At 33.0% G+C, this 15,705-nt stretch overlaps 2 protein-coding genes across 4 annotated transcripts in view; both read right to left on the reverse strand.

Annotated features, from left to right (window-relative positions):
- Positions 1 to 1,235: 1,235 nt before the first annotated feature.
- On the reverse strand, positions 1,236 to 6,508 carry LOC127067496 (uncharacterized). Of its 3 annotated transcripts, none has more exons than XM_051002488.1 (8): positions 5,913 to 6,508; positions 4,720 to 4,981; positions 4,070 to 4,352; positions 3,572 to 3,760; positions 3,091 to 3,209; positions 1,672 to 3,022; positions 1,458 to 1,580; positions 1,236 to 1,382 (listed from the first exon to the last, which is right to left on the reverse strand). In XM_051002488.1, exons 1-7 carry the CDS (start codon positions 5,976 to 5,978, stop codon positions 1,562 to 1,564), a joined length of 2,289 nt encoding a protein of 762 aa, XP_050858445.1. In that variant the 5' UTR covers positions 5,979 to 6,508; the 3' UTR covers positions 1,236 to 1,382; positions 1,458 to 1,561. The 3 variants fall into 3 exon arrangements, with proteins under 3 accessions (XP_050858445.1, XP_050858446.1, XP_050858444.1); XM_051002489.1 differs by lacking the exon at positions 5,913 to 6,508 and adding an exon at positions 5,670 to 5,794; XM_051002487.1 differs by lacking the exon at positions 5,913 to 6,508 and having other exon boundaries at positions 4,720 to 5,674.
- A 360-nt stretch (positions 6,509 to 6,868) lies between these two features.
- The window catches only part of LOC127067495 (discoidin domain-containing receptor tyrosine kinase B-like), a 93,371-nt gene continuing 84,534 nt past the window's right edge, over positions 6,869 to 15,705 (reverse strand). The window contains exons 16-17 of the mRNA XM_051002486.1: positions 12,644 to 12,785; positions 6,869 to 12,543 (exon numbers count right to left, since the gene is read on the reverse strand). Coding sequence (XP_050858443.1) covers positions 12,196 to 12,543; positions 12,644 to 12,785 — 490 coding nt within the window. The 3' untranslated portion in view covers positions 6,869 to 12,195. The remainder of the gene's footprint in view (positions 12,544 to 12,643; positions 12,786 to 15,705) is intronic.

Here is a 15,705-nt window from a genome sequence, read left to right on the forward strand (position 1 = left end):
AAATAAATAAATATACAAAATAATTTTTGAAGCGTTCCCTTCGTCGTTACGATAGGCCAAAACGAAAATCGATGCGAAAGGAACTCCGAAGCAATGGAAAGAAAGACTCATTTCAATGATATAATGAACAAATAATAATAATAATAATAATAATAATAATAATAATAATAATAATAATAATAATAAATAATAATTATTATAATTATAATAATATTGATAGTAATAATAATAATAATAATAAATAATAAATAATAATAAAAAATAATAATACATAGTAATAATAATAATATTAATAATAATAAAAATGATAATGAAATAATGATAATGGTAACGATTAATGATAATGGTAATGATAACGATATTGATAATGGAAAAATTTTAAAACTGTCGTGCCGTAATATTGTTGGCGGGTCAAAACTCGAGTAAATATATAAAAACGCAAACGCTATGTTGGTGAACGAAAAGAAAAGATAAATAGATAAACGTGTAAAACAGGTGTGCTTGAACGATGGACATGGTATGCTTAGATTATAGTAACAAGTAATAAATATAAGTAATAAAATTAAGGTGATTATTGCTATCGATGATTATTATTGACATAAGAGTAGATTTAGGTGAGAATACGTTATAAGTCAGTTGTAATTGTCCTTTGTGAATATACATAAGGCAGAAATGAAAAATACAAGAAACTTTTATGAGTAAAAAATTGTCTAGCCTTTTTTTTTTATAAATTTATTCGAATACCTCGTACGTATAGTCTTAAAATATAAGACATTTATTACAATTGATCTGTAACCAAAATGGTTCTAAAAATCGCTATTAGTATTTGTCATATAATAAAATGAAATAAAATTACTATCGCATTGTTGAAAACTTAACGACAAAATTCTATGCAACAAACTTTAACTAAAAAAGTAAAATAGTTGTATACATTACATATATATATATATATATATATATATATATATATATATAATATATAGATATATATATATATCTAATTATTCTTGGAATAATTTTTTCGTATACAGCAGTTGCCTAGTTAAAATTATTAAAGTCCATAGGAATATAGATGATTAATAAATCAGAATTCTTTTCTTATCTAGCCACAAGAATTTCCTAAAGATGCTTAGAAAAACATTATACAAGACTATCTAAAATTTGTCAATCATATTTGTACAACGAGATATCTGATATATTAAACTTACACATTATAATTAATATACTCATCTTTCTGATAATAAAAGTTACGTAATTCCAAGAGCATTTTTTCGTTTAATTAAAAAAATTGTTTGCTCTCTGCGGAAGGCATTTTCTTTTTCATAAAGCATGCCAATTTCACTATCTTGGCCAATTGACAGGTATTATTATGTAAGCAGAGTCTGAAACGTACAATTATTAAATAAAAAATGGAGTATAAATGTCAAAAGTACCTCTTGTGTGTATAATACATTTACCTTTCTGCGTTTTGAAGTCGAACTTTCATTGCCCCAAAATAATCGTATAAGACGAAATCAGATGATATTAAGGGAGCCGTGCATTGAAAACTTTCTTCTATGTTTTATTTATAATGCTTCGATCTTTTTCAGGTAATGACATTAATGTTAAAAATTTCAAGGGAAAATATATGAAAAATATAAAGTATTCGGAGATATTCAATTATTAACTGACCTTCTACTGCTACCACGATGGATAGGAGCTTCAGCTTTTATGATAACACCTTGTGCAATTCCATAATGCTCGAAAACATCTTTGCCAGATACGAAGGTATCGATATTCAAAGTCGATTGCTTTGATTGTGTGGATGAAATTTTTTCCATTGAATGTGAAGGCAAAACTTCTGGAGGTAACGAAGTATTGCTGACACTTTGCAAAGCATTTAAGCTTTGCATCACTAAGTGAGATGCAATAGGCTTAGTCAATGGATTTGTTGCTTGTATAATAGTTAATTTCTCTTTCTTTTCGATCGATTGAACCTCTTTCTGAAGATCCGAAGATGTCAAAGAGTTAGGCGACTCTATTACTTTCTTCACAAAATCACTAGCAACTTTTTCAGCAGTAGATGGGACATTTTGATTTGTAGTTTTTTCCACTTTGTTATCAGATAAGGGTAACCTTTCTGATTGCGTTGTAATTAAGGTATTGATAGATTGACTTCTTTTTGTTGTTTCGTTTAACTTTATTTCATTCGAACGCGTTGACGTATCCGAGAAAGGTGTTGTTTGTGCACGATACTTCCTTGTTGGAATTTGAGGACTTTCAACGTGAGCCTTTCCATTGACAGCACTGTTCCTAGGTATTGAATAGGTTCGTTCTACCGTGACATCAATTGATGAACCATTGCTACCGTAATTACCACTGGTTGTTGGCACAGAGCTGTCCCTTGAAGTATTACCATTATCTTTCAAAGAGTCATCAATGATACGATCATTGATGTTAGTCGATGAAAATGTTGTATTATCGATAGTTGAATCACTTTTTAATCCTATCTTATTTCCATTAATAGCCTGTGCAGTATTAAAGTCTATAGCCTCAGTGTTCTGTTCTTCTTTTTTGATCATTGCTAGACTGGGATCGCCATTAGGGAAACTAGCAAATCGAGCAATGGTTTCGCGTTCTTCAGCGACTTGCGGAGCAAATGGTATTTTTCTTTCAACAGGTTTCACCGAAGGACGCCTTTTTGTTACCATTTCTGATCGTCTCTTTCTTCTTTTAGTCTCAGACGTTTCCTTCCTTGGTGGATGCATTTCTGGAAAATGTCTACCTCTCATAGACACTGGTTCCTTATCCTCTAATTCCTGGAAATCGATACATTCGTTAATATCTGATTCATCTTCTTCATTCTCTTCTATGATAGCGCTAGCTTCTATCCATTCTCTGATACGGTCCTTCTTTTTTGCTCGATCAACAGTCGTTTCAATTCCGTAAGTAGTTAGCGTATAAAGGAGTTGATTTTTTTCTTCCAAAGAACTGTGAAAACTGTACATGGATGGACAAAGTTCATCTCTTTCATCAGCTCCGCCTGAAATAGGTAAAATCAGTTTATTATTATTTGATGAGACATCCAACAATTTTCAACTTATTTCGTACCATTCAATGCCTTTTCCGCACCCAATTTAGCTAGCCATCTGTCTTCCAAATATTTATTAATTTCCAGTACGCTAACAAGTCTTTTTTCCGCCTTAGGATCTAACAGTCTCTTGAATATTCTATATCGAACGAACACATATTATTAAAAATAATCTCGCCTATATATCAATATATTAAAATATGTTAATATTTAATTATTTGTTATACATTGAAAGTCACAACACTCATTTCGATAAATATGGTTCAAAAAGCACTAATTTGAACGCTTGCCAATTCTAAAATAAAATGTTATGAGAATCCATTAACTGATTTATTTGCACAATTTCAACATTATTCGGTATATACATACATATATTGTCAAAAGAAAGTAATTTTTAAACAAAAGAAATTATCCATATATTTGAAATTTTAAAAAGTAGTAAGGTATCAACAATTCAGGTTAATACACGTAGTCATGCGCACGAAGTGTCAATATATTTACCTCTGTGCCCGTGAGCTGATCAGCTGAAATAATTTCGGTTTCTTGGCGATGTTTAGTGTCGCATTGTGCCAGTTTAGATATCTTGTGTACCGTGGGTCGTCCAATGCTGCTTTCTGCCATGGTAGGCATCCAGTCAGGCAAACAAATAGGACAATGCCGAATTGCCAAACGTCGTGAGATGTCAGAGCTCTGAAAATTGTTGTAAATTAATAGTCAATTGATATCGATTACAGAAACTGTCAATTAATCTTATTAATCATCGTCAAAGACAATTGAACTTTCTAATTGTCAAGAATTGGCCGAGGCACAGTGATCTTAAATAGATCTATTGAATGACTCAAGTGCAGTGTAGTGTTGTTGACGAGAATAATCGATTGCTATGTAAGTAATAATAATAAAATAAAATCGGTATAAATAGTCGAATTTTTAAAATAGAATGAAAGTAAACTTCGAAGCAATTAAATTGTATAGCTTTTAAATTGTATAGTTCTTAATTACTTGTAGGTTTCATCGGTGTTGATCTGTAGTACCTCGGGTGGAGAATAAGGAAGCCACTCGTTGTGTCTTCGTACGATAGTGTTAACGCGTCTGGTCTCGCCGAAGTCACAAAGCTTTATACGCGAAAAATCGCTTCGAAAGACAAGTATATTGTCCAACTTGATGTCTCTATGAACAAGCTCGCGACTGTGAATATGATGGACAGCAGCTGCCAACTGTCTTGCAACTCGCTTTGCATGTAGCTCGCCCAAACCAGTCTCTGTTACGTTCGACGTCAGATCACCTAGAAATATTCATTATCTGTTATCAGGCATTCACTCGTTTGGTTGCTTGGGTATCAACATAATCACGTAAATTATTTTTAACGATAAGTGTACTTAGTATATTTTTAAGCATATTTTTATACACATTATAGAATCACGATTATTTATTTTATGATTAAATCAGTTTAAAAAACAACTTAAGATTATCCTTCCCTCCTTTTACTTTTATGGTATATATTTGCCTGAGTTGCATCGGACGTACTGATGAATACAGATCGGATGTATAAGTATATTCTTTTACTTGATCCAGAATCTGCGCGACAAGTAGTGTGCGATCATTAAACAAACATGCCAGATATATAAGAGAATATAAATAATTGATCTTACCTAGCGGTGCGTATTCCTGGCTGAAAACGTAGAAGCCAGCGGTCTCGAAAGCAACGTCGTACGTAGTTATGATGTTACGATGAGCTGCTAGATGTAAGCCATAATGGAATTCTCGAAAAAAGTCCGATAAACCAGTATATGCCTTTGGTAGAGCTTTTAAAACCATTTCAGTTTGCGTGCTGCGATGCTCGGTCAAAAGAATTTTTCCGAACCATCCCTCACCGACGATTTGAAGTATATCGAACTCGTCAATTAAGTTCACCTGAGGTATAAAAAATTTTTGATTAATATCATCAGTATGGCTCATATCCAAGTTACGATTAAATCGGCCATCGTTGGCCGACAATGTGCGAGCAGGTGCGGGCAGCATAATCTTTTTCGATAGAAGATCCCTAGCGAGACGATCTCAAAGCGATCACTGTACGTTGAACGCGTGGATCATCACCCGTAGACTACTCGCACGTATCGTCTCTATTTTTAATTCGACGCATGCTAACGTCGGCACCAAACGAAGATCACGTTTTTGTGTCACAAAACGAGGGTTCGCTCCATGGTAAAATTGTCTTGGGATATTTTATTTTATTTGAGAGTTAAAAGAGAACGCGCAGTAGAAAAAGTTGACTTGTTCATAAATCAATTTTACAAACTTTTCGTAAACATAATCGATCGTGAGATGAGATTCATAAAAAATTAAACTTTCAGTCCGACGTCTATAAAAAAAGAAAAAATTACTATTTTATAATTTATATCGACAATAAATTTTTTTACATTCGATAATGTTAACAGTGGTGACCAAACGTGAGATCACGTGGCATACGTTACGCAAGACGTTTACAGATACAGTCATGTACTCCCAGTTCAATGTCTCGACTGTGAACATGATAGACATGAAATTGACATAATTCAAGAATCTGTTCTAACTATATCTACATTAAATCATTATGATATACAGGCGATTGTGTGGCGTCATCTTTTCGAGAGCGTCAAGTAGCAGTTATTAAGAAAGGAAACTGGTTTAATGCCAGGAACAAGAAGATTGCTCGTAATTTCGACGAATGTAAGTATTGTTAAGTCGCTTGCTATTTCGGGATCTCAAAGATTCGACTCGCTGGAAAAACCGAATGGTATTGTTAACTCGATGCGATTACTGAAAGACGCATTTAAATCTTTCGAATAAAGATGAATCTGTTTACCTTTTCTAACTCGAACTCTCGTACCCTATGAATCGATCCACCGATAGCCTTCTTCATCAAATTCATTCTGTTCAATAATTTTGAAAAATGCTTTTAAATCGAAAATCGAGGAAAGAATGCACTCTTCGATTACAAATAGCAAATGCACTTTGAATGTCACATTTTATCATTTCTATCTTCAATTTTTTTTTTTTTTAATTCAATGAAATCGTATCTGCACTTATCGAAACCTTCGTTGTCAAAGATTTATTCGAAAACGAACTTTATCGTCATGTTGCCTTTATGGAATCGATGAAAAACTATTAACGTTCTAGTTAATTTACCAGGACATATCAGTTAACTTTCACACTCTCTCATACACGTAACAATTAAAACATTTTTGTAGGATTTAATATATTACAAAGATGGAAATGAATATGTATGAAATTATTAAACGATTTCACGTTGTTTAGTCAATCGATAAAAGAAAAATAAATTTTCTTCGTGATCAGATCGAACTTGTAAGGTTCACTAAAGAATCGTAACTTCACGACGAGTCTCCCAGTGTTCGGTGCACTCTTTGGGTGTCTGCAGTATTTATAAAACACCGACCGGAAAGCAACTAGCGAGCTGATTTTGGCGCCGAGCCGGCTTACCCGTGCGCCGACGCCTCATCAGTGACGCGTTAAGACGCGTCTTCGTCGGCGTCGCTTTAAAACCGACTTCTAAAGCCGCAACGAATCATTGTGGAATGCGAACGTGTACCTACGAAAAAAGCACGGTGCCAACAATGACGTTAGATTCATTATACTCTGTATTCGAGATGAGAACAGATTGAAGTTTGTTGATAGAAAATAGAAGTTGAAATCTCGGTTCTAAATTTTTCCACATTTTCATTGATTCCTTCGTGTGATTTACTTCACGTTATTTTATATCTCTCAAATTTGATTCATTAAAGGAAGTAGAAGAGGTAGAAATTCATTCAAATGTGTTTATTATTTCGTTCCACTGTCTTATACAAATAGAAACCGTCGTTGTGCTTCGTACGTGCCCAGACTTCGATGCATTTCAAGGAATCGATTAATTTATTATAAAAGGCTTTACAAGAAAACACAGACAAAAATCGGATCGTATAGTCGTGTTATTTAATGCGAGATGCATTAACATATTCCTTACGAATGTACAGATAACCATATGCAGATGAAAAATTTTTATATGGCTGCAATATTACGGTATATCGCACATTCGAGTGGTACGAACTCTTCTTTTTCTTTTTCTTTCAGATTTCGCGCGTACATCGTACCTTCGAGCTCTATAAGGAACATGCTAATAAATATTACGGTAAAAGTGGAGGATGCATGCTCGATTACACACCATGATTCAGAGTTGTAATGAGTAAAGAATGATTCTCTATTTTATTCGGAGATCGTTCTGATTAAATGAATATGTGAATATAATTATTGGCAATGATTCTGTCCCGTTAAGAAAATATTACATGGTGATGTGTAAAAGTATTGACTTTGGTATTGTTTTGGTGATGACTCTAAAGCGATGCATTTTCCTTTTTAGAATTGCACATGCATCAAATTCGTATGATAGATATATGCTTTCGGTTTTACATATAATAAGTACTTGAGTATAATAAGTACTTTGTAGTTTTGATCAATATACAAACAAATAACAGACAATTTGATTAACTCTGATCAATTTAAATGTCAATTGTATAATTTTAATGAATATTTTAGATATATTAACTTTGTCTTGCTCAGAATTTGATTTCAGCAAAGAACACTTTAAGTCATTACCAAAGTATTACGATTCAATACTTTTGCACGTTATAGTATATCGGTTTTTTTTTTGTTGTGCTCTAAAAACCGATGCATTGTGATCTCGCAGTTAGCAGAAAAATTCGTGAATGCTCGATTGATTGATCGCGTTGAACAATCGAAGTTCAGAAACAAGAGTTTCATCTATTATTTCTTCTTTCTTTTTCTTCTATCATATATTTATTTTTTCTCGCGATCGTCGGTCGCATTTTGTGCACTACAAAGTGACCGCAAGAAGTGACTAGTTATATTCTACATATAATGTTATATCATATATTTATATATACACAGCTACCGAATAACATATATAGTTTTATGATTTGTCCCTTAATTGTCGATTCGTTTATGATACAAGTAATTTCTAAATCGTTGTACATCGTTACGTTACCAGTCCCGTTCTATACGAAATTTAATTACATTCTTTCGATTTAACTTATTAATTTTTTTTCTCTTAGCGACTCTTTTACTACCATTTAAAGTAATTACACATATATACACACGCACACGTATACATGTGCATATGTATATTCGTGCACGTGTATTATAAATAATTATATATATATATATATATATATAACGTGACTATTTTCAGAAGCTATGATTTCCGAACATGGTATCGTTTTTTTCATACCTGTACTTGATAAATACAATGGATATAATATGGTATATAAAAAATAAAAAAAAAACTATATTCTCCCAGTATACACTTGAAACAAGATCACAGGTTAATAGGATGATTCGATCATGTCATATGAAACCATGAAACAAAACCATAGCTTCTGATTAATCACCTCACCCTCCGATCTCTTATTAAACAGTCTAATTAAATCGACTCTCACGTCGTATTTCATTGTCTCTAGTTTTTCTTCTTATTCTTCTTTCTCTTCTTCTCTCTTTTTTTTTTTTTTTTTTTTTTTAGTCGAAAACGACCGTTTAGTATTTACAGAGATTAGATACAAAATTATAAACAGTTTTTAGTACAAAATAATTTTATGACTATAACGATTAAGGTTTCTTTCCTTTTTTTTCTCTCTCTCTTTTAATAGCATTGTAAGAACAGACACGGGCTGAATATTTCTTTTTTTTTCCATTTCTTTTTTTTGTATTCTTTGAGCTCTATCCTTCTTTGTCTTTGATCTCTTTCCTTTTTTTTCTCTATCGATGAGGATATTTGATATCTAAAAGACTTTAATGTTGAAGCGAAAAATAAAAAGGTGCTAGATTTCGCCCGTGTCCGATACAGAAGATATAACTAGGTGAGCTCTTCATAGTCTCTTCCCGATTATTTATTTATGTCTTAATGATTTCATTCAATTCCACGATAGACCGGTAATCCGATGCTTTCAAAATTAAGTTTTACTTCAAAAGAAGGTGCTAAATTATACTTTTTAATTCAATTTACGCAAATAGTCGCTCTTTCTTATTAATCTTTTTTTTTTACATGTTCTGGTTAACTTGCAGAGAGTGAAGTATTTCTACAAAATAATTTATAGTAATATATTAAATATGCAAAACAAGGGACCTTTTGAATGAGTTATTACACGATAACACTTATTCGTATGACTTTTCTCAGCACGTAGCGATCACTTAGCTAACGACTTTGACAGAGCTCTATGTCGCAACGAACTTAAAATTATTCGATATAATTGGCGGAGAAGGCGCATATTAGGTAGAATAGTCATCTCGATTTCATTTCTCTCAGTTAGAAAAGAATTACATTTTTATTCGCGACTTCTTTAAGAGAATTAATTTTTAATTTAAAATAAACGATATAAGCAACGCGGTTGATTATTCTTTCCAATGCTGTTCTATAATAAATTAATAAAAAAAATTCTTTTTGAAATAATCGCGTAGGGTTTGAAAAATGTAATCCTTTCACTTCTGAAAATTTCATCGAGCTAGTTAGGTACAGGTAGATACGAAGAGATATACTGAATTATCACATGAGTAGACAAGTGAGTTACTCTTTAGCAGTAGGGGCAACGATATAGCCAAAGGCAGCATTATTTTTATATCAATGTAATTCGAGCGAAACTGCAATTCATATCACTCAATTAATGTTAATACAATGTGTATGATTCACAGACAATCAAACATTGTGTCTATTTGTCCGCTTTATCTTTTTTTGTATTTTTAAAAAGTTCATGAATTTAACTTCATTTCGAGACAGTAAATGTGAGAAAGAAATTTGAGAGATTCTTCTAAAGAAAAATGTGTCCAATCATTTTTGGTGCGATTATATGTAAAGACATGAACAGATAGACACAAATTTGATATTGCTCGTAAAAAATGTACGAGACTAATCCGATTTTAGTTACGCTCGAATTAAACATATTCGAAAAACGTATATGACTAATTTTCTGACTATCTACTTCCTTAAATGGCATTAGATTAATTTATATAAATAGTATTTTTAACGTTTTAACGGTAACATCCCCTATATGTTAAGATTACGCGTACTATTACATTTCACAATGTTGTTCGTTTTTCCTTTACTCACAATTAAGTACGGAGAAGAAGAATGAAACAGCATTATGAAAGTCAATAGTTTTTTTTCCGTAGTAATCTATCTGTCATATACATACACAATGGAACTTAATGATTGAATCGTTTCGTTGAACTCTTTCGTTCCAATTAAATTTTCGTCAAAGTGATTATGCACGTACGTATATACACACTTGTATAATATAATCCGATTTCTTTATCTATTGCTTTTCGATTTCCCATGTTTTTTTACTCCTCTTAACTCTTATTCTTTCGTTCAAATAAGCACGAAGGAACACGGCACGATATGTTGAAACATTTGCGAAAATGATATTTTTCAAAAGCTTCATTCATTAACAGCGAACAAGCATTTCCATGATTTTTTTTCAAATTGCCGAAAGAAATTGTGCGATTTTCAAAAGAAATAATTGTTATACTATGTTTATTTATGCATTCTTATGCACGATATATTTATACTAGTATCATTGATCCCGCCTAGCATATAGAATTTTCTTTTTTCTATTAATAACCTGTCTGTTGTCATTATATTTCGATATTGCCCTTAATTGAATATGTGTTTATTTCAATTTATGTATTTCTTTCTTTATTTTTCGTTCGATGATTTGTTTCGATATATCAATATAGATGTCCACTACAAGAACGATACAACGTTACCGAATTTCAATTCTTAGCATTCTTGAAAGTTCTTACATCTGACTATCAAGTGACATGAATTAAAAAGGATCATAAAAGTTACACGTTAAAAGTAAAATAAATTATTTAAATTTTTTAAATTAATATTAAAAGCAAATATGAAAACCCATGTCGCTTGGTATCGCTTTAATTCTATAAAATTTGTTTATGATCATTACGAATATATATACATGCAGACTTGTCTCGAAGAGATTTTTTTTTTTAATTTATATAATATCGAAGAGAAATAGATCGATACACGCATACTCATATACACACGCACTCCATCATACTTGTCACATACATCCGTTCGCAATTTTCCATTAGTTAGCAACGATAGTCACAGCGTTTATATTGTTATAATTAATATATTGCCATTATGGTCGATGTAATTTTTAATTAAATAGAGAAAAAAACCAACCAACAAACAATCACTCTTCGCTGCTACTTTTATTCGATTAAGTAACGAGCATTGTGCTGAATTATCGATCGTATCATGATTAATCGATCAAGTAATTACTCAAAGGCATAGATTATATACTCGTCTATGCAGGAATGTTCACAGCAGTATTTAATAGCTAATTACATTGTATTGCTCCTAAACGTTTACTTTATGAAGAATCTTGAATATTTTCCTCTTTATTTTTACCTTTATCTTTTCTTTTTCTTTGTCTTTTTCATTCTCATTTTTTTCTTTTTTTTTCCTTTTTTTTTCATTTAATCTTAAGTCTATTATATCAGAGGCGTCATCGCCATTCTATCGTTCAGTCGTATAAACGCAGTAGCCTTTTGTTAAACGAGTTATTAAGAACCACGGCGCACTCATTGGATTGTCGAAGTCACAGTCCAACGTCATATTCTCGTCTTCTAGAAAAATCAAATGTATGTATTCTCAGCTCTTTCTCTTCGTTGAAAAACAAAAAGAAAACGACAAAGAATTTAATGATTCCAATCAAGCGGGAGTTTCTTGTAAATTCTAATAAGGAATGTTCGCGATATGGGCTCCTAACAATCTCTCATCAAAAAGAAGCAATTCGATGACATCCTTTTCGTAGAAGCGTAATCGTCAAAAATACATTTCCTCAGCCCATCTAATTTCCATAAGATGCGCGGAGCTAAACTCCTAATTAATTGGAAGATATTTATTTATTCATCAATGTTCATAAATCCGTTCTGAAGCTGATAAATAACAGATAGAAGAAAAATCGATGAAGTTATCATCGTCCAATCCTCATAACGTCGGAAGATCGGAAAGTTACACGAAAGAAATCATAGCCCTCATTGGTGTTCAGGATTCAATATCAAGATGTTGGGGCGTATCCGAGATTTTTCCGTTGTAAGAAAAGTGAAATCTCGCGGAACGTTGGACGTTCGTTTTCCTCGCGACGCCAGCATTCGAGCATCAGATCGTAGATATCTTTCGAGGAAGCTGTTGGTCTAGGCAAATAGTCGAAATGATCGTTCGTTCCATCGGTACAACCACTTTCCGAAGCTGAGCCGTCTTCTTCGTTAGCACGATGAAATCTTCGGAGACTCTCTACCACTTCTTCGTTCGACAAATGCTCATAAGGAACTCGCCTTCCTAAATTTAGGATCTCCCAAAGAGTCACCGCGAACGCCCATACGTCGCTCTTCGTTGTATATTTGCCCTACGATAAACATATTACGATAAGAAAATGTATATACATGATAAGAAAAAATGTTCTTCCTGCGTCGATTTCCATCTATTATTTATAATTCGTCACTTACTAAAAATATAGATTCCCAAGCCATCCAACGAACAGGCAAAGGTACAGTTCCATCCACCTTGTAATAGTCACAGGCATATAGTTCGTTGTCCGTACCGAAGTCTGAGATCTTGATATGATAAGCTTTTCCAACTAAGCAATTCCTAAGGGCAAAGACATATGAGTTAGGGTACTATAGTTTAGATAGAATTTGCTTACGCTAGACGGAGAAGATACAAATTCAAAAATGGATTTCTAAGGATAAGGAATGATCATCTTTCAGACGGAGATTAATCAATAGGATTTAACTCGGTTCTAACTTAAATCGAAAATAAAAGTTACAGCACAAAAATCGAACGGAATGGTATATCTGTATATAGATATATTATATTATATTTATATACAAAATCAATTTCAAGCTCCATTGAAATCTATTTAGAGATAGTTAAGAGACGAACACAAGCAACGTACTCGTAGCTGGACAAATGACCGAGCGAACGATAGCCGAGCATCCAACGGTTATTGAATGGAGGGAATCGATTAATTTCGGTAGAACAAAGCACCAATTTAGAGGCAGAACGTCCGGGTAATTAGCTGCGCTTTATCGATCATTGCGATTGGCTGGTTCGCTTCTGATAGTTGTCCACGACTCGTGGCTCGTGTTTGTCAACGATCGTAGATAGCTTCACAGGACACAGGAATGATAAGATTAATCCAGAAACATATTAAAATTTTTATTAAGTAGCAACCCTTGCGCATATTTCATTGAGTAATTTATCATGCAGAGTAATAAATCTCTTGGTTATTATTTATATGCATACACGTGTACATATAACAGCTGTTTTGTCAGTAGAGGCCTGTTATCTGACTACAAATGCTGGTATGATTGCATAATGAACAAGTGGTTCATGAGAATTGCGAGAGATGCTCTTCCGAAGTTGAGCAGAGAGGTACTTGCTGTGTTATGTGATAGTTATATTAGATAGATACCTGACTGTTGACTACTTGTAGAACTGAGAGAAGGGAGAAGCAAATATCTATTCGCTCTTCTATGGAACGGGTATATTAGGAAAACATGGAATCAGCATAATATCACATAATACTGTTTTATTGAAATCAAACCCTTGCATTCATTGTACTCTACATTCCTATTTTACTATTAAAGAAATAATCTTTATTCGGTGAGAATATAAATGATAAGTTAGATTTATCATTGACAGACATTCGTTTTATCCTATAAACTCAAGCAATTTAGATGTCACATCAAACGAGACATAGGTCTCTAGGAGAGAGGAAGAGAAGAGGAAAGATGCAGAAACATCCTCAGGAGTGTTCACAAAGCCGTAATATCGTCGTGAAAGCGGCTCCAGGAAGCGTCTCGTGGTATTCCATTAAGATTTACGAGGGGCCGTTTGAGAGACACTGCTTCACAGGAAACTAGGTACCAGCCGTTGTGAGAGAGCATCATGTGCTTCTTGTGCATGTGTACGTATCACCACTACAGTCACATATCCATGCATCTCTAGCGTATATGTGGAGACCTTTATTGATGCGTAGCCGCGTGTATGCATCTAAACGTTCTATCGATTCGTGGAGATAGGCCACAGCATTTCAATAACAGGAACGTACGAGATAGGTACGTGAGAGTCTCTGCCTTGGCTGATCATCCGCGATCGTACACGAACGAATACCAGCGATCTACGCGAATACTCCTGGATTATTACGGAGGATATTCATTTTTTGAAATATCTCACTTTAGTCTCACTTCTCTTTCTTTTTATCTTGATTCATTATAACGAAGAGAAGATACTTGTATCGACCTAGTTGAACATATTTTGAGGTAATACTATACTCTTGGTTAGTATATAAATGCAATATGTACTATAAGATTTTGCAAGATTAATAACGCTTAGATATTATTTTCGAGGTTACTGTATAAAATTGATCGTTAAATTTCTTGTCGTTCCGAAGTTAATAATATAAAGGAATACTATTTCGGTAAAAAGACAATACGATACTGGAGTTGTGTATAGAAACTATCTTCCAAAAGAAAATACATGTTCCTGTGTTTATAACGTAAGTACAGGAAACTCTCTGTTATCCTACCCTATTATCTAGCAAGCTTAACTAACTGATATCTTTCGCTACCGATATCCCGCTCTTCCACAGCTATTGTTCATGACTCACACTACTAACAATGTATAAACTTATCGATATCGATAGTTTTGTTCTGCTATAGCTGCAAGTAATAATAACAAAACATCGAGACAATGACGTTGATAAAATTTGCGTTATTCATGCTAATGAATTCGTGTGTATCGTTTGTGATTTGATTTGATTCATCACACGATAGTCTGTAATTTTATCATCTTTTATGTATATAGATAAAATATAAAAGAAAATAGACAACTAAGTTGTTCAAATAGCTATTCATTAAAACTTATTCAACGTTGACATGTAAATCCAAATTTCAATGATGTTTCGTAACATTTCTGCTTTTAAACTGAAAATCATTCAATCGAGATTCCTATAAAAGGAAACTAATTTTGCGTTGCCATAGAGGGTAAACTTTCAAAAGGTAGACACGTACCTCCGTTTACTAGCAATACGCGAACAACCCTAAAATCTCACACTTTCATGTGTCACGTAACGATGCCGTTACTCTAATGAGTTACAACTTCTCGTAAGCAGAATTTCGCGACACATAGGAAAATTAGCCAAAGTAACCGCATTGTTTCATCTTAATCGTTACCAAGTTTCGAATAGCGCATGCGACATGTAAATATAATTTACATGCATACATACTGATGATTTTCTGCATAGTACAGTAATTTCAGAGTTGTTGTTTATTAGAAGATTATTCGGTAAAAGCTTATATCGTCGAGTTCATCAAAAATGATGTAACCATAATATTATCACGGTATTTTTAAATCAAAATATTGAAATCCAAAATAATAACTATATACTAAAACAAATTTACTTTTTAATAATGTAGATTTCGAAAGGACGTTATGATTAATATTTAACCTGCATAACGTAGATTACTTTCAGCGAAGATTGTCCTAACGTAGAAAACACAGTAAC

The sequence above is a fragment of the Vespula vulgaris genome, chromosome 11 (assembly GCF_905475345.1).
Source record: "Vespula vulgaris chromosome 11, iyVesVulg1.1, whole genome shotgun sequence".
NCBI classification, from domain to species: Eukaryota; Metazoa; Arthropoda; class Insecta; order Hymenoptera; family Vespidae; genus Vespula; species Vespula vulgaris.